Source organism: Pteropus alecto, unplaced genomic scaffold (genome assembly GCF_000325575.1).
Source record: "Pteropus alecto unplaced genomic scaffold, ASM32557v1 scaffold177, whole genome shotgun sequence".
NCBI lineage: Eukaryota > Metazoa > Chordata > Mammalia > Chiroptera > Pteropodidae > Pteropus > Pteropus alecto.
This window is the reverse complement of record NW_006442207.1, coordinates 6680218-6705249: the sequence shown is the minus strand read 5'-3', so window position 1 is coordinate 6705249 and position 25032 is coordinate 6680218. Positions and strand designations below refer to the sequence as shown.

At 32.6% G+C, this 25032-nt stretch overlaps 1 protein-coding gene across 9 annotated transcripts in view; it reads left to right on the top strand.

The window, feature by feature from the left end:
• Positions 1–24737, top strand: part of PDCD4 (programmed cell death 4) — a 25455-nt gene extending 718 nt beyond the window's left edge. The window contains exons 2-13 of one of the 9 annotated variants that reach the window (XM_015596337.2): positions 1565–1652; positions 3299–3403; positions 7167–7427; positions 8954–9048; positions 10566–10679; positions 12659–12880; positions 14401–14498; positions 15442–15556; positions 20784–20891; positions 21123–21233; positions 21878–22017; positions 24019–24737. In XM_015596337.2, the coding sequence (XP_015451823.1) occupies positions 3361–3403; positions 7167–7427; positions 8954–9048; positions 10566–10679; positions 12659–12880; positions 14401–14498; positions 15442–15556; positions 20784–20891; positions 21123–21233; positions 21878–22017; positions 24019–24079 (1368 nt within the window). In that variant the 5' untranslated portion in view covers positions 1565–1652; positions 3299–3360 and the 3' untranslated portion in view covers positions 24080–24737. Of the gene's footprint in view, positions 1–1550; positions 1653–3298; positions 3404–7124; positions 7428–8953; positions 9049–10565; positions 10680–12658; positions 12881–14400; positions 14499–15441; positions 15557–20783; positions 20892–21122; positions 21234–21877; positions 22018–24018 lie in introns of those variants that run through there. The other 8 variants (XM_025039198.1, XM_015596335.2, XM_015596336.2 and 5 more) reach the window with 8 other exon arrangements.
• The last annotated feature ends 295 nt before the right edge of the window (positions 24738–25032 follow it).

Sequence of the window (25032 nt, the reverse complement as noted above, 5' to 3'; positions counted from 1 at the left end):
GGGGCCGGGGGCGCTCGGGGGGGGCGCTGGGAAGTGGACACGCGCCCGCCGCCCGGCCCTGCGCTAACTTCGCGGCGCCGCTGCTCGGGCAGAGGGTTGGTTTTTTTTTTTTTTTTTTTTTCCCAGTTTAAATGAAATCTCTCAGAGAAAACAAAGACAGGAAGTGAGCCCCCTTTCTGTGAAAAGCATGGTGGGTCTGTTGCATTTGTCAATTTGGTGCTGCAATGTACACGGCGAGGATTTTTTTTTTTTTTTTTGCGAGAGCTTCAGAACGGTCTGCAGACGTCAATATCGCCATTCTCCTCGTGTCCTTGTGAGAACTGGCTACGTAGCCAGCAACGGTGTACTATCTACAGATGATAAAAACGATTAAAAATGCAGCTTCCTTTGGAAAAGAAAAGCCACCGCATGTTTTCACTCGTGTTTTTACTGTTGAGTTTTACAATTTTGGCTTTCTTGCTAATGTAACGCTTTTTAGGAAACTGCCACATAACTTTTTAATAAAGGAACCACTGCAGATGTGTTCTAAATTTAATTATCGATATCTATGCCGTAGTCTTCCTTCATAATAGGTTTATTAAATTCCTTAATATCTCAGCAGGCACCTTTGAATTATATTTTGATTAGTTTTTTCTGTCGTAGTAAAAATAGTTGCTAGGAGTGCAAAAAAAAAAATGACTGATATTTTCTGTACTCAATTTTGCAACATTTTGGTTAAATAATTTTAGCTGATTTTAAGTTGCTGCTTAGTTGTGATTGTAGTCCTGGAATGAATACAAATAATTTTCTAGTTAACATGGACTAAGCTTGACTCCCAAAATTGTCGGAATGGTTAATTAGGTAAAGTTTCAGGAAATAGATTTTTTGGGCGGTGGGGTGGGTGGGTCAGTCTCTCTTTAGGGAATGTCTTGGCAATTGAATACGTACGATTGTATGTTTCTTTGAAACACTTTGGAGAAATGAAAATGGTTTAATTTCAGCCTTAATTTTGTCTAACTTACATGTATAGTTTTGTTTTCTTATTGGAAATTAGTTCTGTAACAGTATAAAGGATGTGGGATTTAGATTTTTTGCTTTATATTTTCTTAAATTTGGGGCAGAGATCTTCAGGGTTGGGCAAAAATCTTCAGGGTTGTTAAACTATAAAAACCCTACTACTTTGAAGAATAAAGACATGGAACATGTCTTTATCCTCTAAACTCTTAAAACGTATGTTTGCTATCAAGTGTGACTGAGTTCTTGATTGCATTATCATTGCTTGAGGACACAGATGGCTTTTTTTTTTATGATTACTTAATAAAAACGAACTTGGTAAATAATAGGTGATAGTCATTACCTGATCATTTTCTTTTCTCAACCGAATGTCTTCTTCATAATAGCTCAAAATAAATACTATTTTAATGTTTGAAAAGCAGTATTTAAAAATTTGATATAAAAACAGTAGTCAATGTTTTAACCCTAAAAAGAATCTTCCTGTGGTATACTAAAATCTTGTATTGAACTTGTGCAGACAGGACTGGATTTAAAAGGTCTAAATTTTAATCCTGGTTTTTCCACTGAGCAGCTGTCTCTCTGTGGACAGATCACCTACCTTCTCAGATCTGTTTAATTGTGTGCAGAGTGGAGTACCTACCTCAAGACTGTTGTGAGAGGTATATGAAATAATGCATGTGAAATTCTTTTTGAAATATAAAGGGCTTTGTAAACATCAGTTATAATCATTTTATTTCCTCTATTAGCTAGGTTCTGCAGACAAATTTTCCATTATAACAAGTATGAAAGACTTTTTAAAGTAACAGGTGTAAAAAACTGCATACATGTAACATTTGCACTTTAACAGAAATGAAACATATAGCATTTTCAGCAATGCAGGACACTAAATGTTTAGATTTGCAAACTATATTTGTTCCTATATCTATATGTATCTTTACGTATGCATTTTTAAGGTTCTTTTTTCCCCTTAAATCCAGAGTTGGTGGGAATTATGATATTAGAAGGTATTTATATTGAATCACATGTGTTTATTCTGAATAGAATTAGTGATGTCACCATTTTGTTAATTTCTGAAGCAACATATTAACATTTTAGTAGCCTAAGGATTATGCCATATTAAGAAGTTTCTAATTTTAACATGAGGTGTGTTTAGTTTTACAAAATGATAGCCTTTTCTGGAGAAAAGAGCTATAAACTTATAAGATGTTAAAATAGTATATATTGAAGAATTTAAAAGTCAGTTTTACTTTTGAGTCCCAGGAAACATATATCATTCTACAATGACATCGAATAGTAATGTTATATGAGAAAGATATGCTTTTCTTTAGTTCATTAGTCATTTTCATTCGTGTATTCATAAGAGCACACTGCTAGTGAAATGATTGTAAATAACTGGAATTCTTTATGTCTAACCTTTATGACTTAAACAGATTAATAACTTAAGGTACTGTAAACCACAATTTGAAAAATATTTCCAGAGAGATTCTGAAGTCATATTGGGTTACACTTTTCTGGAGATAGTTCTCATGAAAATATATTTTGATAGCCTTTCTTTCAAATAACATTGGGTTAATATCACTGTTAAGTGTCTAAATAAAAGATAACCGATCTCATCAAAATCTTCCATCCAGCATTAATAAATTTTAAGCCATATTGAAACTGAGGTCTAAAATACTGAGATGCTAATGTCATGGTACTTATTCCTTTCTAAAGTGAGTAAGATTTAAAAAAATCCATTTTTCAAGTTAGTAATACTCTTGTTTTGGAAAACACCAGTTAAAAAATTTCTCCCAATCTCAAAGTCTTATAATTATAGATACCTACATGAGGAAGTGGCAGATATATCTGCCATCAGATATGTTGTAGTGTGAAAAGTAACACAACCATGTGATATTTTTGATTAAACAAAACTATGTTGTTTGTATTTTGTAGTACTCATAATTCATTGATAGCAAACTATTTAATATTTACGTATATCAGATTAATTGTGAAGCCTGTTATTCCTAAAAATTTGGAGTGTGCGTATACTGCTCTAACTTGAAGTAAACATGTATAGCAATATCTTTTAATTCTAAGTTAAAGGGGTGATTTGCCCATCCAGAAATATAGGCTTTTTTTTGGACACAGATAAACCTGTCAAGAAGATTGAAATCAAATATTATTTAGGCTAAACTGTCTTTGAAAGTAAATTGAACTCTTTTTAAAAAAATGGAATTATGTGGTAATTTTTTTTTACAGTATGATTACATTGAATTTACCTTATATCAGCTTGGAATATATTGAAACTTTTTTTTTCTTTTTAAAGAAAGATTCCAAAGGAAGATTTCCATTTGGTAATTTAATTAGTGCAAGTGAGATTAAGGAACAATGGATGTAGAAAATGAGCAGATACTGAATGTAAATACCACAGGTAAGTATTAATATCTTGACCCTTCACTGTATTATGAGCAAGTTTCAGGCAATATGAAATTTTATGAAAACAGGATCTTAAAACTATCTTTACTTTAAAAACCATCTTCATGCTATAAGAAAATAGGTCATGTTATTTTAAAAATCAAATTTGTGATTATTTTTATAGAAATTCATCATGTCCTTATTTTTCTGTCTTTTCACATTCTATAATTCTATTGTCTCCTATTTGTAATAAACTATTGTGCAGAATGTAGAATAGTGAACCTGCTCATTAATATTTTCACATGAGCTAGTCAGTGATTTCTACAACATCAGCTATTATTGATATCTTTGATATCTTTACTAATAATTTACATTTTAGAAATTACCTATGGGTGTTTTCCCTTATTTGTTATGATGTTTCAGTAGCAGTTATAAAGATTTTTTTTTTAAAATAGATGTCTAAATGCTATGTAACCCAGACAACTTTAAATGTATTTTTAGCTTTCAGAATCTTTGTAGAGGGTTAATTAGGATTTTGAAATATTCTGAATAGTGAGTGCTTTTCATATTAGTATATTTTAGAAAATTCTTTGCTTTATAATTTTATTAATATTGAAAAGATCTCTATATCATTTCCCTTTTTAATACAGCTTCATTTTTCAGTGACTAATTCACTGTTGTGTACAAGTTTTATAGCTTGCTTTGATCTGTAAAAGTTTAGCACTAATGTTTTTGCTTTTTCTAATCTTTAGAAATTGAAAACAACACTTAAACAGTAATGAGTGAATAGACACTTTGAAGTTGAAACATTTTACCATTTTGTGTTTACAAATCTGTGTTTAAAGTGCTAGAAAACTATAGTTGAAAAAAATTACTACAAGAATTAATAATTATTTTGGAGCTGCTATGTACAATAGCTACATGAGTATTGTACCTGCTTTTTAGGGTTATAAATGGGTGTCATGCTTATTCTTCATTGAGATGGGGAAGGTAATAATACAGTTTAAGAATGTATTTCACATATAGGTGGTAATTGCTTTTTTAAAAAAAATTTAAATATATTTTTAAAAAATGTATTGGGGTAACATCAGTTAATAACAAATTTCAGGTATATGAGATTATAGTTCAACATTTCTGTACTTTATTGCATGCTTCTCACCCAAAGTTTAGTTTCCTTCCTTTACCATATATTTGACACCCATACCCAATTCTCCTTCCCTAACCCTCTTTTCCCTCTGGTAGCCACCATTCTAGTGTCTGTATCTATGAGTTTGTATTTGTTAGTTTACTTTTTATTTTATATTCCACATCTGAGTGAAGTTGTTGGGTTTTTGACCTTCTCTGTCCTACTTATTTCATATAGCATAATATACTTAAGATCCATCTATGTTGTCATAAATGGCAATATTTCATTTTTTATGGATGAGTAATATTCCATTGTGTACACACACACACACACACAGACACACACACATTACATATGGCAATTGCTGCTTTTCTGCACTTCCTAGTATGATAGCCATTAGCCATATATGCTTATTGAGCACTTGAGATGTGACTTATCTGAATTGAGATGTACTTTAGATACAAAATGCATACCAGATTTCAAGAGACTAAGTGTGGAAGAAGGAAGGTGAAATACTTTAATAACTTTTTGTATTGACCACGTGTTGAAAGGATGTAACAGATCTATTAGATTAAATAAAGTATGTTAAAATTAATTTTACCTATTTCTTTTTAATATGGCTACTAGGAAATTTAAAATTACATATTTGGCCTGCATTATATTTCTGTTAGGTAGCACAGTTCTAAGTTTTATACTTTTTTGTTTTCTGACTAAAACAAGTTCTAGTTGTTTGTTCTTGATGCCTCTATAAGTAATGCCTTAAAATAAAAGACTCACAGTTCTTCAATACTTGGATTGGCCTAAGACAGACCTTCTTTGCAATAAATTCTTCCTGTAGCAAATAGTTAAGTTAGACAGACTTGTGTACTAATTTCAACTTCTACTTTTACCAACCTTGTTACTTTGGGGAAGTAGGTTATTTGCTATGACCTTCAGTTTCCTCATGTGTAAAACTGGGGTATAAATACCCTCTCCCGAGGTTTGTTATTAAGATATAGTGTCATGCCTATAGCACATATTATGTTTGTAACAAATGAAAATGTGCTAATATTGTTAATTCTAATTATGCCACTCAGTGACCAGTAATTGAAAATGTGATTGTGTGGTGCATTGCTAATATAGGTTGGATTGGTGACCATTGAGATGTCAGGGAATTCAGAAAAATGACTTAGTACACAGAAAATTTTGAATTCACTGCATTCTGTACTCAGGTTTTTTTACCTTTTTAATTTTGATTCTCTCAAAGAGCAGTAGTGGTTCTGGAACCCTAAAACTTAGGTGAGTATGAATAGCAAAATATAAAAGAGCAATTGATATAAATATGGATTAAAAAATGTAAGGTCTAATAGATAAAATATACCTAGATCTATCTACTGCTTCAGACTCACAAACATATTTGAAAAGATATTAAAGTTATTGAAGAAAAGAAAAGAAAAATATGGGAAATGTTTAAATTGAATACTTTAGTACTTCAAGGAACAGTTTAAGTATTTTAGTGTCCCTGGCCCGGGGATAACTAAATTAGTAGCTTTGATTTACAAAGTTTAAGAGCAAAGCCTAGTCTAATGTCTTTGTCAATTGATTTCCACAAATATGAGTTGATGGTATGAAGGATATCCTCCTAGGTATTGAGCAGACAAGTACAGCTCCTCTTTTGAGCTTATTTGGAAAAGGACTGCTATATGAAAAGAAAAGTGATTTCTATGCTGTGGTTAATGAGCCGTGTGTGAGCAATGTTATTGTGGCTAGAACTGCTAGGAAAGTTTTTGTGGAGGAGCTAAGACTTGAGCTATATTCTAAAGGATTTTGGTAACTGAAAGGAGCTATGAGGAGGACATTCTAAACAGGAGACCATTGGGAACTTCAGATATGTTGCTGTCTTTCAGGGAGTAATGCACAAATCTTACTTAGGCTGGAAGATTTTCAGAGGATGATTAATATGAGTCAAGTTTGGAGAGATGAATTAGGACTTTGACTTGACTTTGGAAGCAATGAACATTTCAGCTCAGTAGTCGTGTGATCACTTTATTTGCCAAATCCCTTTCATATTCTTCATATTAGTAATGTTTACTAAATATCTAATTAATCATAAGATGTTTAAAAAATTATCTAAACATTTTTAGCCATAGTTTCCTTATCTGTATAAATGATGTAATAAATAGCTCTCACACATGTGGGTAAATGACAAAGCCAACACAACACCTGATAAATAATAGGCATTCTGTAAATGTTTGTTTATCTCCCTCCTCTCAAGATCCTTAGTTTTCTTACTATCTCCGGTCGCTTAACTCTCACCTCACAAAAGTCTAAAGGTTTTATATTTAATTTTTATATTAATATATATTATATGATCTAAGTACATGAGATAACATGCTGTCATTAAACTTTGTTCGTTAAGATTCAGCGCTTTAGTTTACTTTCCATGATAATGTGAAAAGTAATCCTATTTAGTTGTCATTTATTAGATTGAACCATATAAAATTGCCAATTTGTGACCATCATTGACCTACAAAAATAGTAATTTCATGCGATTCAACCTAATATAACTGGTATAACATTAGATGGTTAAAATACTTACTTAGGATTTTCTTTCTTCATTTTCCTCTTTAAGATCCTGATAACTTAAGTGACTCTCTCTTTTCTGGTGATGAAGAAAATGCTGGGACTGAAGACATAAAGAATGAGATAAATGGAAATTGGATTTCGGCATCCTCCATTAGTGAAGCTAGAATTAACGCCAAGGCAAAAAGGCGACTACGGAAAAACTCATCCCGGGACTCTGGCAGAGGCGATTCAGTCAGTGATAACGGAAGCGAAGCCCTTAGAAGTGGAGTAACTGTACCAACCAGTCCAAAGGGAAGATTATTAGATAGGCGATCCAGGTCTGGGAAAGGAAGGGGACTACCAAAGAAAGGTTGGTATATACCATACCCAAAGAACAAATGAGAAAAAAAGATTGTCTGGTTCTTATACTATAATTTTCTTGTTCTAGGAATGAGAAATTTAAACAATAATGAGATTTATGGTTTGTATTTAGTTTTACATGGTAATAATCTGAGAATCATCCCACTTTTTCTTTAAGTTGAGCCTTCGTGTTTCAATAGATTTAATTTTCTTGAGCAGAATTTTATTATTTCCATCGAAGTACACAATGATGTTTTTTAGTTATGAATTGTGCATGTACTCTCCAACTTTGCTTGAAAGAAATAGGGTTAGGATTTCATTATATCAGTTGTCTAATGAATCTAATTATGTCCATTGCAAAGTATACATGATAAATTTGATTGTTAGTATTTGGATAAGAATTTTAATGATTTTATAGATCTCATTCTGAGTTCCCTTTAGCTCTGTTTAATACTTTGGGTACTGGAGTTGGTCTGTTTCACTGCCCTATCTCCAGTGCCTGGAGTGGCAAGTAGCAAATTAGGTACTTAAATTTTTTGCTGAATGAGGTATCTCTCAGCTTTTGTCTGTAATAGATTTTGATAAAAATTTAGAGATTTCACCAGCTTTTGAATGGTGGGAGTTTCAATTTATAGCCTAGGATTCTTGCAAAATGTTTTTTCTGCTGTGTCCAAAATTGTTATTCTTGTTGAATGGCTCTACAGTCATTGGTTGTATCAAAATGGAACCTGGTTCTCAGATTCTGTTTTGCTCTGGTGGGAGGGATTATACTCTAGGTATTAAATAAATACCTCCAAAAAATATTGGTGATACTGTAAACTTCTTTTAACATAATTCAATATATTGAGACTTATAAAAACATTTCAATAAGTTTATGTAGAAAAGCAACTTTGAGAGTTGAAATTGTTCAACTTCTGGTCAGCTTTCATGTGAAGTAGAGAGAAATAATGATTAGTGCTGTTAATACTTAAATAGCAATTAGTTATTTTTAACATTGCTAGTTGCAAAGTATAGTTTAAAATGTACTTTTATATTTAAAAAGTATTTGACTTTAAAACATTTATTGTGGTCATGGTGCTTCTTTGTTAGTTTCTTTTTGAGTTTTCTATGCCACCTCTTATTGGCTCTTATTTCTTGAGACCAAAGAAATGGTCTCAAGAAATGTCAATGAAATTTAGAGCTAAACTGTAATATCATCTCTCTGGAGTTCCCTGGTACAGCTGTTTTTCCAATCTTTGTTTTGTTTTTGCTTTTATTTTAAAGTAGCTGCCTTTTTAGTTTGAACTTTATAAGCTATAACTTGATATTTATGAAATATACAATATCTAACCATTACTGAAAAACAGTGATCTGAATAAAAAAGAGGTTTAGGGTATAACTCTGAACTGGAAAAAAACTAACAGAAATTAAAGTAGTTTTTTAGCTGTTACTTTAGTTGACATCTGAACATCTAGAATTATTTCAGATTGTAATTAAAATTAATTTATGAACTCTGAACTTTATACTCTCTGCTTTCTCAATTCTAAACTTTTTCAGGTGGTGCTGGAGGCAAAGGTGTCTGGGGTACACCTGGACAGGTATATGATGTGGAAGAGGTGGATGTGAAAGATCCTAACTATGACGATGACCAGGTATTGGCGTTTTTACTTTTTAAACATATATTTAAATACTTAAAAGTTTTTTGATTTCATGTTTATAATTTGTTCATACGTTTGTCAAATCAGATACTCTATAATCTATAACTGTCAAGTCATATATATATGATTACAGATAGTGTGTGTTATGCATATGTACATAGATCAGTATGTGTATGTCACATATGTACTTAGTACTGTTGGATTGTTAGGTCAATTTTAGATTAGGAAACCAAGTTAACAGTAGTAATGTATGTATAATTTTCATTTGGTTTCTGAAGTGAGTCAAAAGTAGATCTTTATAGTTTACTTAGGATTATCAAGTTGAGTATTTTGCAGTAGATTCTTTTAGGTTAATATAGTTTTTGTAGTAATGAGACTTGAGAAGAATAAAAATTGTTTTGAACATCATAAAAGATTTGTAGTTATTAAACTCCTTTTAAATATTACTGTTTAGGATGGTAACTGGTAAATTTGAAATGTGGATCTTTTTTCTAGAGACAGTGCTGAGAATGTAAATTTTTAATAGACTATACATTTTTTAATTGGAAAATTTCTAACTTATACAGTGGTAGAATAGTATAATGAATCTACTAGTACTTATCTTCCAGCTTCACTAACTTCAATAATTAATACAACTCATGGCCAATCTTGTTTTGTCCTGTACCTGCATTTACTCTTCCTTTTGTGTCTATTCCTCCTCCCCATTCCCCACAGCTCTGCATAAAGTACTATCTGTACAAGATGTGGAGATGAAAATTTTAGACAAATTATCAGGGTATATATTAGATTGTTTTTGTGTGTTGTTTGTATGTATGTACTTATCTATATTAGCTATGTTGGACATGGAAATATTTCTAAGAGCATGAAAAATATATTTTAAAACTGGTAAGATTTAAACTATAGAATCTTGGCTAAATATTCTAGTTTTAGTATATAGTCTTTCAAGTATATGTGTTTAAACTGAAGCCAGTCACTAGTTGCACATGAACATTTCAGTGATGTCACAGAGGAGAAGAGATAGAAGATTAATGGACATTAATCTTTCTTCTTTTTGAAGTTTCAGTTTAATAGTGCTTTTCCTTAGACAATTTTTAGTCACTGTAACATAGATTTTTGTTATAGGGATTTTTATTATGGTAATACTAATCATGAAGGCTTTGGTTCCTACTTCATATTTTTAAAACGTGAAGTTTTGATGAAAATACTAGGTAAGATAGGAAGCCGTCTTAAAAGCTTTTGGGTCACTCAAAGATTGATTTTATGAGAGATAAAGAATTAGGATATGGAGGATTAGGAGCAAGTCATATATATATTTGCTGTGGTTAGTGATTCTAATCTATTTATTATGTTCACATTTTGTAAAAGAACAGAGACAGGTTCCATTTTTATATGAGTGATCAAAGTATGTAGTATGTCCTCTGTCCCTGAATTGCGATTACTAACCAGTTGGAATATAAAATTATAAAACAATTTCAGTTTATCTGAATGTTTTATTCTTTATTCCCTCCCAGGAGAACTGTGTTTATGAAACTGTAGTCTTGCCTTTGGATGAAACGGCATTTGAGAAGACTTTAACACCAATCATACAGGAATATTTTGAGCATGGAGATACTAATGAAGTTGCAGTAGGTTTAAGTTGCATATAAATTTATTTCATACAGGAGAGAAAGCACTATTAGAAGCAAAACATCATATCTGAATGATCTTGGATCACTGAATAATTTTAAGCATTTTTTTTTGCATAAATGAATTTCTAACTAAGAAATGGAGTAAAATTTCATGAATTTAGACCAGTTCTTACCTATTAGGATCTGATGAGGGCTGTACGCCATTGTTTCCCTGAATAATAGCACAACACAATATTTTAATAATTTTTATAATTGATAGTTTATAAAATGTAATTTTAACAATTTCAAGGCATTTATGGACCGTCTGAAGCCTCTTGAGGGATCTCTGTTCAAAATGCTTGACATAGTTCCTTTTTTTGACATTCAGTTTAATGCTTAGGATTAGAATAAAATTTATTCTCTGTCCAAAAAAGAATACAGATAAAGGTTTGAAAAGGAATGTATACAGAAACCAAGAGAGCAAATGTGATAATTTGTTATGGGAACATTTATTGTGTTATAAATTGTTCATAAAGTAAATCTAAAAGTAAATCTAAAAGGATAAAATAAAATTGGTTTGGTTATTAGTATTACTGAGTTATAAAATTGCAACTCTCTAGAAGACTTTTATAATTTAGATCCTTTTAATTCAGACTGGGCTTTCTTGGTTTGTCTGATACCATGAGGTTTGATATCGTAGGATTTGAATATAAAACATTTGTTCAGTGCATACCATGTGGAGAAATTTGTAATAGATGACTCCTGCCCTTTTGAAGCTCAATGAAGTGAGGAAAATGATATATAAACATTATTAAAATTTAATGTAAAACATTCTATTGTAGAGGAAGAATTTAAGTCTTATGAGAGCAAGCCTGTCGGAATTGTCTTATCTACCTAGTATGGAACCAACAGTATGCTGTGTATTTATTAACTGAGTAGTACTATGAGCAGAGTGTTCTGGAACATGAGAGTAATAGAAGAGATGATTCTGAGCCATCTAAGCGTGGTTAGGAGTTTGCCAGGGTAAGAGGGCTGGAGAGGGTTTTCCAGGAAGGAGGATTATTGTGTTTAAAGGCAATGAATTAGCTGTTCAGGTACAGTCCAGGAGATGAAATGGAGTGGGAAGAGACTACTAACAAGGACACCAGTTAGGTGCCCGTGAAAATAGTTCTGGCACTCTTTTAGTAGTATACCATGATTTAAATATTCTGAGAAAACTTTAAATAAAAAGGAAGGCACTTTAAGTAACTGAGTTAGAAATTAGTCTCTAGGGTCAAACTGCCTCTGTTCCACTTCCAGCTTGGCCGCTCCAGCTGTGTGCCTTCAGCAAATACTCAAGGTTTTTTGTGTTTTGTTTATGTTGAGTATGGTGATAATACCTCCTTCAAAGGGTTGTTTCGAGTAAATAAGGTAAAGTGGCTATTATAATACCTGACACATTATCAGTAGTCAATAAGTATTAGCCACTGCTATTATATTTTTAATAGGAAATTTTAACTTTATCTCAGCATTTAAAACAATACCACTTAAAAATAATGATTTAAGATCTTGTTTTAAGCTTTATATGAAACTATGAAGTAATTTTTGTGTGAAGAGAAAACTTTAAAGTAGAATATAAACAGCTTATGATAATGTAAAATGAATCTCTCCATAAATGCTCATAAAACAATATTCCTAGAAATAATATCAACAATTTATAAAGCAGAGGGTTAACTCCTAACACCAAACTTAGTAATATTACGTGGTTTAATAAACTAGATATAATTCACATTCTTGAGTTTAGTTATGTTCAGATAGTTAAAGCTGGGCAAAGTGGGTTAATATTTAATTATATGCGCAGAGTAAGATGTATTTATCCTATTTCTCAAAATGTGACTGCTTCTCTAATTATTTCCAAAGAAGAATAGATAAGGAGATATAGATCACATTTTGATTTTTCAAAAATAGAATTATATTGACTAGAGGCAGTGACATAACCTTTTTTTTTTTTTGAATAGGAAATGCTAAGAGATTTAAATCTTGGTGAAATGAAAAGTGGAGTACCAGTGTTGGCAGTGTCCTTAGCATTGGAGGGAAAGGCTAGTCACAGAGAAATGACATCTAAGCTTCTTTCTGACCTTTGTGGGACAGTAATGAGCACAAATGATGTAGAAAAATCATTTGATAAATTGTTGAAAGATCTACCTGAATTAGCATTGGATACTCCTAGAGCACCCCAGGTTTGTATGGTTCTTCTTTTTGTTCATTCTCTTCCCCCACTACCCTGCCACTTACAGAAATTCTACATGCTCCTAGGAAATTTTAGTAGATGAAAGAGGAAAATATGGCTCATATTTCTTACCATACAAAAATAGCCCTAAAACATTTTAGGGTATTTTTTCCCAGCTGTTTTTTTTCCCCAAACATTTTCATCATACTATAATTTTAAATCTGACTCCCCCCGCCATGCTTTGTATAGTTTTTAGGTCATTTTTTGCTGTCTGTATATTCTCTATTATATATAGGTAATCTGTTTTATGAGCTAAGATTTGTAAAATGTAGATTGTTATAATTAAGGATTGATTTTGCTTAACGTTTATTATAAAAATCATAAAACTATTCCCTTTTTTAGCTCTGTGAGGAAATAATTAGGAAATTCATGATTTATGCTTCTGTTTAAATTCTGTGCTCAAAGCTTTATACTTTTATTAGATTTAATACATGCTGCCACCATAAATATGACTTTCTGGTTTGAAATTGAAAATGTGTGAAATTATTGCTGTTTTATTTGACCAAAATTTTAAATCAAGGTAGCAGCACTTAAACATTAATTTAGGAATAGAGTGTAGGTTGAGTAATTCCTAAATGCTGTTTGTATTACTTATGATAGACAGTAGTCTCTGTCAGGTATTGAGCTGTGATTTAAACCTGGACTTTTTTTTTCCTTTTATACTAATACCATATTTAAAAAAATGATTACATAAGTTCATATTCCATATAGAATTTTTGAAAGATAAAAGCCAAAACAGGCCAGCAAAAATAATCACTATTAACATTTTGGTGTTAAATCTCCCATTCTACTTTCTGTGGATATATATCAATGTATGGTTTTTATAAATTGGTACGCTTTTTGTTCTAATAAAAAATAGAATCATACTGAATGTGCAATTTTGTAAACTTGATTTTTCTTACACCAAAAAATATGGTAAATATGTGGTAAATATATTTCCTTGTGGCCATATAGTGTACCATGTAACTGTACCTTTATTGTTGGACACTGAAGTTGTTTCTGATTTTTATAAAAAATAATGCTTTGAAGATACTTACATATAAATATTTCTACACAATTTTTTATCCATAAGGTAAACTCCTTAATCAAACAGTTTTTTGAGAAAACCTAGTCCCTTTCTTTTTTTTTTTCCCAGAAGAGAGGTTTCCCTTGACACCATCATTGACTTAACAGGCATTTTTGATCAAGTACTCTTTTAGGCAGTGTGCAAGGTGTTGAGGATTCATTCAGTAGTGAGCAAAGCAGATGTGGTCCTCTCTCTGATGGCACGTAACTTGAAGGTTAAGATGTGGGAGTGTATGCCAAGTATAACTAGTAGGTGCTAAATAGATATTTTTCGAGTATTCCAACATGTCTTAGGTATTGACTATGTAGCTTAACCAGTCTTAATCATTTATGTATTTAGACATTGTGCCCTATAAAGATTTATGTTAGATTTTTATATGTAGTTTTTTTTTTTTCTTATTATAGTTGGTGGGCCAGTTTATTGCTAGAGCTGTTGGAGATGGAATTTTATGTAATACCTATATTGATAGTTACAAAGGAACTGTAGATTGTGTACAGGCTAGGTAAGTAAATTTCCTACTTTGAATTTCAAAATAATGGAAAATTCTACAGGATTCTCTTGAAATGACACTTGAATTGATCAGACATAATGGACATCTGTTTGTATTCTCCATTGTTGAAACAAAATTAAGAGATCGTTGGCATGACATGATAGGAAGAAGACAGTACTGTGATGCAGAAGTTCTGGGGTTTTCTATTTTCATGTCAAGCCACTCTTCTCTGGGCCTCAGTTTCCTTATTTATAAAATGAAAGGATTGGACTTCAGAGTGTTCTTTAAGGTCCCTTCAGGTTTTAGCATTCTGTAATTATTTAATATTCTAATAAGATGGACAATTATTAACAAAGGAGCCAGCCCCATTTTCAGTTTTGTATTTATCTGTTATAGAAATCTTAAGAAATAATGTTTTTCACGCTTGTTCTTTGGCATAATTAATTATAAACCAAATGTGATATTTGGGAGTTATGCTATATGATTTTTTATAACTTCTAGAAACTTATAATTGGACTTAGCCATGTCTAAGATTTTCTGAGGCGTAGATGTTAACTTAATTTTCTAGGACCACTTCAGGTCATGGTGGAATGGTGACCTTGGTAGGAAGGCATGGATCTAAGTAAACTTTTATGTGAAATGTTCCTTCTCAGTGTAGACCACTTAATTTCTAATAACATTAGATTTTTATTGACTGAGGAATGGAAATAATGGAGTAAGAGAATATTTAACATGAGAAGCAACTTTTTTTGACAACTTTTTATTTTGAAATAGTTTATTAAGAATTGTGAATTTTAGATTGCTTTTATGTTATGTGAAAACTTTTTGTGCATATGTTTTTATGCATATGTTATTTTTGTGCATATGTTTTTCTCAGTTCATAATTTGGTCAACCTGAAGCATGTCCAAGTGTCAAAATTACATTTATCATTTATCTATTAATTTTTTTTTGTAGAGCTGCTCTGGACAAGGCTACTGTGCTCCTGAGTATGTCTAAAGGTGGAAAGCGCAAAGACAGCGTGTGGGGCTCTGGAGGTGGGCAGCAGTCGGTTAATCGCCTTGTTAAAGAGGTAGCTATTGGGTATTATCTTTAACTTAATTTACATGTATTCCTCCCAGCTGGTATTTTTGTGGACAGAAATTAAGTTCAGTTTTACAGCTGTAAATGGAAAATATAATAATATTTGTATATGTGGCTTTACATTATATACTTTTTGCTATAAATTATGTAATAATTATATAATTGTTATAAAATGTGTATGGTTTTTCTGACTTAAAAATGAGACTGTTAAAAGGGCTTTCTTGAATAATTAGAAGCTGTGTATGAACCCCAAAGAAATGCATGTAGTCTTTAGTTGCTATTTAAAACTTTTCAAATACTATTAGGACTTCCTATTTTGTAGTTATATAGTAAATATCTGTTTTTATATGAGCAATTTGAAACCAGATAGTCTCAAGTTATAAATTAATGAATTATGAACACTATAGTAGATCAGGGTGGTAGATTTTTATAAGGAGGTTCATTACAGGTGTGCATGCTTTAAAGAAAAAGTAATTGATTTATTACAATAAAATGCCATTTTTATTCTCTGGATTTTTTTTTTTTTTTGGGGGGGGGCAGTAAAATGATACTCTATAGTAAGAAACCAGAAAAACTAATCACTTTATTTGCAGATTTTTAAGAAAATTAGATTTATAGTTCATGTGCTTCTGATTTTAGAGTATAGTCTTTATATGTGACTGTGCTTCTGATACTTAATTTGTTAATAATATGTATACCTAGTTTGAGTGTTAAGGAACTTAAAATATAGTTAATGCTTTGATTATTTTTGCTTTTATGTGTGTTTAGATAAGTTGGCATTAGTAATATTATGATTGTAATAACTTTTTAAAAAATTAAAAAGTTATTAGAAAAATTGAGGTATAGAAACAGTGAAGATACCAGGGCACTTTGGCAGAAAAATGAAATAAAAGTCACCAAGATTGGAAAGGAAGTAAACTATCTTTATTCCCAGCTGACATGATCTGTATACGGAAAACCAGATGAATCCACACAAAAAAGGCAAAAAACCAAATGTTTAACTAATAAATGAATTCATCAAGATAGCAGAATAAACGATCAACATACAGAATTCAGGTTCTGTATGCTAGCAATGAATGATCTGAAATAGAATTAAGAAAACAATTACATTTACAATAGCATAAAAATTAAGATGCTTAGGAATAAATTTAACACAAGAAATGAGAATCTTGTACACTTAAAACTGCATAACACAGAGAAATTAAAGACCTAAATGAATAGAGATATTCCATGTTTATGGATTAGAGGACAATATTGATAATATTGTCCAAAGATGATAATACAGATGACCCCAATTTTATAATAGTTTAACTTAATGATTTTTTTGACTTCATGATGGCGCAAAAGCTATATGCATTTAGTAGAAATGGTACTTTGAATTTTGAATTTTCATCTTTTTTTGAGCTAGTGATATCTGTGGTATGATATAATTTCTCGTGATGCTGGGCAGCAGCAGTCAGATGATTTTGCCTAACTAAGCTAATGTAAATTCTGAGCACATTTAAGGTAGGCTTAGCTAAACTATGATGCCTAAATGCATTTTTGACTTAGGACATTTTTAATTGATGGTGGATTTATTGGAACGTAACCCTATAATAAGTCAAGGAGCATCTGTACTCCTCCAAATTAATGTTTTGGGAAACTACCAAACTATTTTATGTTATGTAAATTATCTCAACAAAAAATGGTCAAGATGGGGACCTGGCAAGATGGCGTAGAAGGTAGTAGCTTTGTACATCGCCTCTTGTGACCACACCAAAGTTGTGGTGAAAACCACAGAGCAAACAGCAAGCAGAGTCGCCTGGGGTCTGGACAAACAGAGGCACTACAACTAGGGAGAGAAATAAGAAATCACCCTGTAACAGTAAGAGGGTGCAGAGATGCGAGGCTGCCCTGTCTCACGCAGCTGAGTGAGACAGAAGCTATGACAGGTGCAGCCAGCAGGTGCAGACATTCCTCTTAAAAGGACCCAGGCTGCGAGCGGATTTTCACAGTGTTGCACTTGCACACTCTGCGCTTCAGTGCTGGGTTGGCTGCTCCAGGGGAGTGCCAGGGACATATGGGGGAAATTGAGTTGTCAGGCTTTGGGGCAAGGGCTACAGGTGAGGCTTTCTCCCAGGCAGAATGCTGGCAGCATCCACTGTTCCTCTGTTAAGCCCTCCCTGCTCTCAGTATGTGGTCGTAGGTGCCCGCCATAGCTGAGATGTCATCAAACTGGATAACAGATGGCTCCACCCAGAAGATTCCCTGAAACTCCGCCCCTTCCAACATGCAGCCCTACCTAGCCATATCCAGTGGGTCCTCAGTGTGCCCTTGTGCCCCTTGCTTAGCAGCTCCAAGCCTCACATTTCTGGCATGACCTCTTGAGTCAACTGTAAGTGCAGCACGGGTATCAGCCATCTGGGGAATGCTTGCTGAATATGATTAGGTGGCCCCGGAGGGGCACAGGCTGGGACTCTATTTGGCCTCCAGCTGGACCCCTCTTCAGGGCTTTGCCGCTGGACACCTATCATGGAACACCATGGTAATAAGACCGGGAGACTTAGGAGCTTTGCTTAGTAGAAACAGACACAGAAAGGCAGCCAGAATGGGGAGACAAAGAAGCATGTTCTACATGAAGGAACAGAACAGAGCTCCAGGAATAATGGAGTCAAGCAGTCTAACAGATGCAGAATTCAAAACACTGGTTGTAAGGATGCTCAATGAACTTAGGGGAAGAGTAGACGAATTCAGAACTTTAACAAAGAATTTAAAAAAACCATAAAAACGGAGATGGAAATTATAAAAGTGAACCAGTCAGAAATGCAGAATATGGTATCTGAGATGAAGAGTACATTAGAGGGAATCAACAGAGTGGATGAAGCAGAGGTTCAAATCACTGATATAGAGGATGGGGTAGCGGAGGACAGCCAATCAGAACAGCAACATTAAAAAATCCAAAAAAAATGAAGTTAATTTAAGGAGACTATGGAACACCGTCAGTCTAACAACATTCACGTCATAGAGGTACCAGAAGGAGAAGAGAGCAAGAAGTTGAAAAACCTATTTGAAAAAATAATGATGGGAAACTTCCCTAATCTGGTGAAAGAAATAGATATACAACTCCAGGAAGCTCAGAGTACCAAAAAAGATGAATTCAAAGAGGCCCACAGCAAGACACATGATAATTAAAATACCGAAGGTTAAGAACAAAGAGAATCTTAAAAGCAGCAAGAGAAAAGCAGTTACCTACAAGGAGCTCCCATAAGACTGGCAGCTGATTTCTCAAAAGAAATTTTGTAGGACAGAAGGGCTTGGCACAAACTACACGAAGTGATAAAAACCCAGGATCTACAACCAAGACTCTTCAGCAAAGCTATCATTTAGAGTCAAAGGACAAATAAAGAGCTTCTCAGGTAAGAAAAAGCTCTAGAGTTCATCACCACCAAGCCAGCATTACAGGAAATGTTGGAGAGATTTCTTTAAGAGGAAAAAATATGTAGCAGAAATACAAAGAATCGCAGTAACTACATATTTATAGACAAGTACTTCAAATGGAAAAGAAGTGCTCCAGTCAATAGATAGGGCGGCTGAATGCATAAGAAAACAAGACTATATATATACTGCCTACAAGACTCACTTTAGATTGAAAGACAGACTAAAAGGGAATGGGAAAAGATTGTATGATGGACCTAGGACGGTATTGTGCTGAGTGAAGTAAGTCAGATAGACATATGAGTTCACATACATGTGTAATCTAAACTAAACAAAAATAGAAACAAACTCATACATAGATACAGAGAATGTTTTGAGAGTTACTAGATGGGAGAGGGGTGGGGGAGTCGGTGAAAAAGGGCAAAGGGGTTAAGAAATACAAATGGATAGTTACAAAATAGTCATGGAGACATAAAGTATAGCAGAAGGAATATAGTCAATATTGCAGTATGTTAGAGGCAGAGGGGTACTAGATTTATCAGAGTGATCACTGTGAATTATGTAGATGTCTAACCCCTGTGCTGTACAACTGGAACTAATATTGTATACTAACTGTAATTGAAAAAACTTACTGAATTGTACAATGTAAATATGAGCAACTAATTGTTATATTTCAATAAAGCTGTAAAAAAAATGGTCAGGATAAAAATTGAAACAAAACTACCAGTATTTGAGTTTGAGGTTGATATTATTTGGATATTCATTTACTTTTATATGGAAGGATGAGTTGGACAAAGGAGACTTTTAGAGATGTATACACGTATTTGTAATTCTCAGAAATGCATGGGAATGATTCAAACACTTGTTACATAACAAGGTTTAAAAACTGATAGAATTTAAGTAATGTATTTATAATTGTAAAGTGAAAATTTTATTCAGATGACATGCTTTAAATAGTTACTTTTCTGAACCATAATAGGATGTATTCTGTTGATCAAATTTTACTTTATATTTTATGAAATACATTGTAAAGTATGAAATATGAAGTAGAAGATACATGAGATTATTTTATTCAGTCACTCAACATAGAGCATCTACTAGGTGCAAAGGTGGTTTTAACAGGCACTATATAGGGAAGAACATTTCTAGTTGAAGTTCTGGTGCTGAAAAACTTTTCCCTCCTTTCTCTGGAGCCATAGATGATATTGTACAATTTTCAACAAGAAAGACAAGACTTGCCTCTTGAACTGTAACTGGAAAATGAATTACTGACATGTGTTTTATATAATGGGTTTCAAGTCTTTAGTTGTAGAGAAAAGAGAAACTTTATGGAAATCTTCACCCTGTCTAGTAAAGCCTTGATATATCATTTTTTGGGAGATCCCAGTGCACTTTAAAGTCATCCTGATGGAAGTGAGAGTTTGTGCCACTCTGAAAGTTCATTTTGAGACTTTCAGTTAGTGCCCTCTAGTGGTATTTAAGATCCCTTGTTTTACAGGGAACATTGAATTATGGTCCCAACTCAGGCCATGTACATCTTAAGTCTACGTGTAGATCTCAGTGATTAAGCCACGTGAACACTGTATTGTCTTTATAATTATGAACCATTTAAAAATTGGGGATTTACTTTTTAATTATGAAAAAATTTATGATAGTATCATGTCAAGTCTGTTCTTAGATAGGTGTTTATAAACTGCTATTTCATCATGTAATGAGGTAAGGGTAAGTAAATCCTTTAGAAAAAGCACATGTTTTTTAAAAAATCAGGAATTCTAACACATCTCCATTTTTAAATGTAATAGATTGATATGCTGCTGAAAGAGTATTTACTCTCTGGAGACATATCTGAAGCTGAACATTGCCTTAAGGAACTGGAAGTACCTCATTTTCACCATGAGCTTGTATATGAAGTAAGATTACTTTGACACTCCAAAGAGAATTATTAAGTGTTCTTTTTTGTACCACAGTATTTAATGCTTCTTTAATAATGTATATCTTTTTATTTTTAAAAATTAACATTAAGGGAGAAGGTTTTTAAATTTTTATGACTATAGTTACATATTAGAGAAAAGGAATCTGATAACTATTGGAGCAGTCTCATGAATTAATGACCAAAATTCATTCATTCATTCAATTTTTAGGCCATTATAATGGTTTTGGAGGCAACTGGAGAGAGTACGTTTAAGATGATTTTGGATTTATTTAAATCTCTTTGGAAATCATCTACCATTACTCTAGACCAAATGAAAAGAGTAAGTATAACATTATTTTGAACAATTTTTAGGCTTATACCTTAAGTATATAATGATTGAATAGCGATTATGAATTGTTAATGAAATTTTCTTTCAGATGGGTTTAGTAGTGTCATGCCTATAGTTTTTTTTAATGGCAGTGTTTATGTTTGAACCTTTTGCAGCCATTTCTTGGAAAGTAATACTTCAATGTTTTTTTTAACCTATATTTTTAGAAATGTGATTTGTGTTCTTCCTCGAGTTCTATTTCTAAGATATGATAATTTCTATTTTATATCTAGAAACATGAATTTTTAACAAATTATACTTTAATACTTAATTTATTCCTATTTAAAATTTTATGCATAGTTATTAAAATGTTGGTGAAGTTCTTAGTTGCCTTTTATTTTTTAAAAATGTAGTAAATGTATATAGAGAAGTAGATGGGGAAGCCTGATGTCTGCCTGAAGGTATATGGAGAGAACAGTTTTAAATAAAACATTCTGTAACATATGTACCTATTAGCTGTACTTTTCAAGGTTCAGGTCTGTCTTCAGTCTTATATAAACATTTGGCCTTAATAAAGCTTGATGACAGTGATGAATTGTATGGCATTATGTATTGTATATGAGCTAACAATTCTGTATATAATTTCATTGTTTCAGGGTTATGAGAGAATTTATAATGAAATTCCTGACATTAATCTGGATGTCCCACATTCATACTCTGTGCTTGAGCGATTTGTAGAAGAATGTTTTCAGGCTGGAATAATTTCCAGACAACTCAGAGATCTTTGTCCTTCAAGGTACTTATTTATTACTTTCTCAACATAAAATACTGCCTGGGATGCTTGGGAAGGCTAAGCTTATTTTTTATTATTCCAGCTGAGTCAGAAAAATAATGGTATCTTCCCTGAAGGCACTCAAGAGTGAAAATCATCTTTTTGGAGCTTATGGAGAAACAAGGGCAGAGTTTTTTTTCACCCCCTTGTAAATCTATCTATACTGGACTACCTTGTGAAGCCACTGGAAGGAAACTAATTTCCTGGTACACAGCAGTTCTGTGTACCAGCCTAGTTTGAAATAGTTTAAATATTATTTCAGTGTAGATGTTATATATTATCGCCATAAGATGAGAAAATTGAGTCTTAGGGAGCTGTAATGTACCTTTTCTAAGGTCACACATGCTTGAGGCCCAGGATGAATCCAGACTTTCTGGCTTCAAAGATCTAGGCTCATTCCTGTACTCTGTGTTGCTGCTTTTTGCTCCTTCATAGAATGGAGAATTAGGGCTAATTGTATCTTACCTCTCTAGAAAGTGTGTTTGTGTGTGTGATTATTTGATGGTATTGTATTTGTGCTACTAGGATCTCTCATTTTTTGGCCTTTTGGCTAAGATCAAGTGTAGGATCTAACTCTTTAGTAGTATGATGAATTCTTTTTGTTGTGGTTAAAGCTTATAGTGAAGCTTATAATGTAACCAGTATAAAAGTTTCGTAATAACTAAACTTATTTTTTATGTATATTTTAAGTTTTGTAATTTTTATCAAAAAATTTCTTAAGCTTTGCATATTTCTATTTAAGTGCATTGTGTTAAATCTCAGAAGAATACTTCCTGGTCGTGTCCTTTGCTCCAGAAAGTAGGAGCCATTAAGAAAAGAAAAAGAATGGTGGAATATACTGTTTAATGGCATTGATAAAAATGTTTGAAAATGTAGATCTCTAATTGGTGATGGCACCGTTTATGTACTGATGTCCCAAGTATACATCAGTAAAAACTGCCAATTTTGGCAAGACTTCTTGCCACTTACTGCTTTGTTCCCCACCTTGGTCTCCTAATATCATAGTCTATACCCTTATGTTCACGAAAATATAGCTGATTATCAGTGTGAAAAGTGGTCAACACCTTAGCACTGGTTTTTTAAAAGTTTTTCAGCCTCTGTTTAAAGGTCTAACTGGTTGTCTCTATTGCTTTTTCAAGTACCATATGAGGAGTTACCTAAACTTTCTATGTATACCATAGAACTTTAACTTTCTACTCTCTCTCCTTTTGTTTATTTGGGTGTAGTGCACATTTGTGTGTGGTATTAAATGTTTGTGTGTGTTGGCCTAAGGTCAGAGAATAAGGGCAATTCTGCCCAAGCTGTTTTCCACCTACTGCTTTAGGTTGCTGGTCAACTGTTCCTCCTGGGCTGTTGCTACTACATATAGCTAGTGTGGTTACAGTACAGAGCAAGGCTGCTTGAGTTTGAAATAGCTGGAATCTCAAAATGGGGCATAGACTGGAATTAATTGGATTCTGTTTGATTTTTTTCATATTCAGATAATGGCTTTTCTACATCTGAAAAATAATTTTTAAAATAACTTAAACATGGATATTTTGATAGTTTCCATAGCTCTAGTTTGCATAATTCCAAATCATGCTGTTTCTATTTGACTCCGTTTAGCTTGCAAATATTAATAACATAGTAAAAATAAATCTTAAATTTCTAAATAGCAAATGTTTGCCCTATTTATATTTTAATTTTTTTACATGACTGCATTTGGACAGTGAACTTATTTCAGTAAGCTTTTATTCAACTAAAAACTGCTCAGATTAGCAGTTCATTTGATATGCTGACTATATCCTAGGATTATGTAGCAGGGAAAAGTCTTTTTCAAAAGATTTAGAGGCATACTGATTTCTTTTTAAGCAACAAAATTCTTGAAAACAATGAGTAAGCCAGGAAATACCACATTTTTAATTTTTTAAATTGACAATGGTCAGAATTTATATCTGTTTCATGTTTATGTTCTTTGCATTACAGGGGCAGAAAACGTTTTGTAAGTGAAGGAGATGGAGGTCGTCTTAAACCAGAGAGCTACTGAATATAAGAACTCTTGCAGTCTTAGATGTTATAAAAATACGTATACCAATTGTAAGAGTTGTTAGCACAGATTTTTTTCTTTTCTTTTTTTTAAGCACTTGTTTTGGGTACAAGGCATTTCTGAAATTTTATAGACTTACATTTAAGGGCAATTGTTAAAGGAAGGTTTTTTTTTTTTTTTTTGATGGTATAAAGTAGGGACAGAAAACGTAACCACTTCTTAAGTGGGATATTCTCATAAGCTACCTTTTATAAGTGCCATGTTTATGACCTAATCATTCCAAGTTTTGCATTGATGTCTGACTGCCACTCCTTTCTTTCAAGGACAGTGTTTTTGTAGTAAAATCACTGGTTTATACAAAGCTTTATTTAGGGGGTAAAGTTAAGCTGCTAAAACCCCACGTTGGCTGCTGCTGTTGAAATACTGTGCTTTGGGAGTAAAAAAAAAAAATATTTCTTTGTCTTAAAGAATTTTAAGAAAATGAGTTAGTCATGAGACTTATTCACCTTTCCAGGGAACATATTGATCGGTCTTAAAGACTAGACAGTTAAGTAAATGGTGGCTGGAACATCTATTTTTCTACAAAACTGGAAAAATGAACCCGGTTTTAGAAGAATGTATGACAAAATAAAACATGTGAAGCAGTGTTGATTCTTTATTGGGAGTACATTTATTTTAGCGTTTTTTAAAAACTTACTTCACACAGCAAAATTTAAATCATATAAGGGAGCATATTTAGACCTAGTGAATTTAAAACTTTGTTCCTTATGAACTTTTAAATCAAAAGTACAATAATAATTTCTTTTAATATTATACTTGGAAAATGCATGCACGCTTATTTGCTTTTTGAATTTTTATAGTTTTAATGAAATTTCTAAATATTACCTTTCATCATTCTTAAATTTATTATGGAATAATGTTTGTGTTATAAAAAATTATTCTTCAAAGACTCA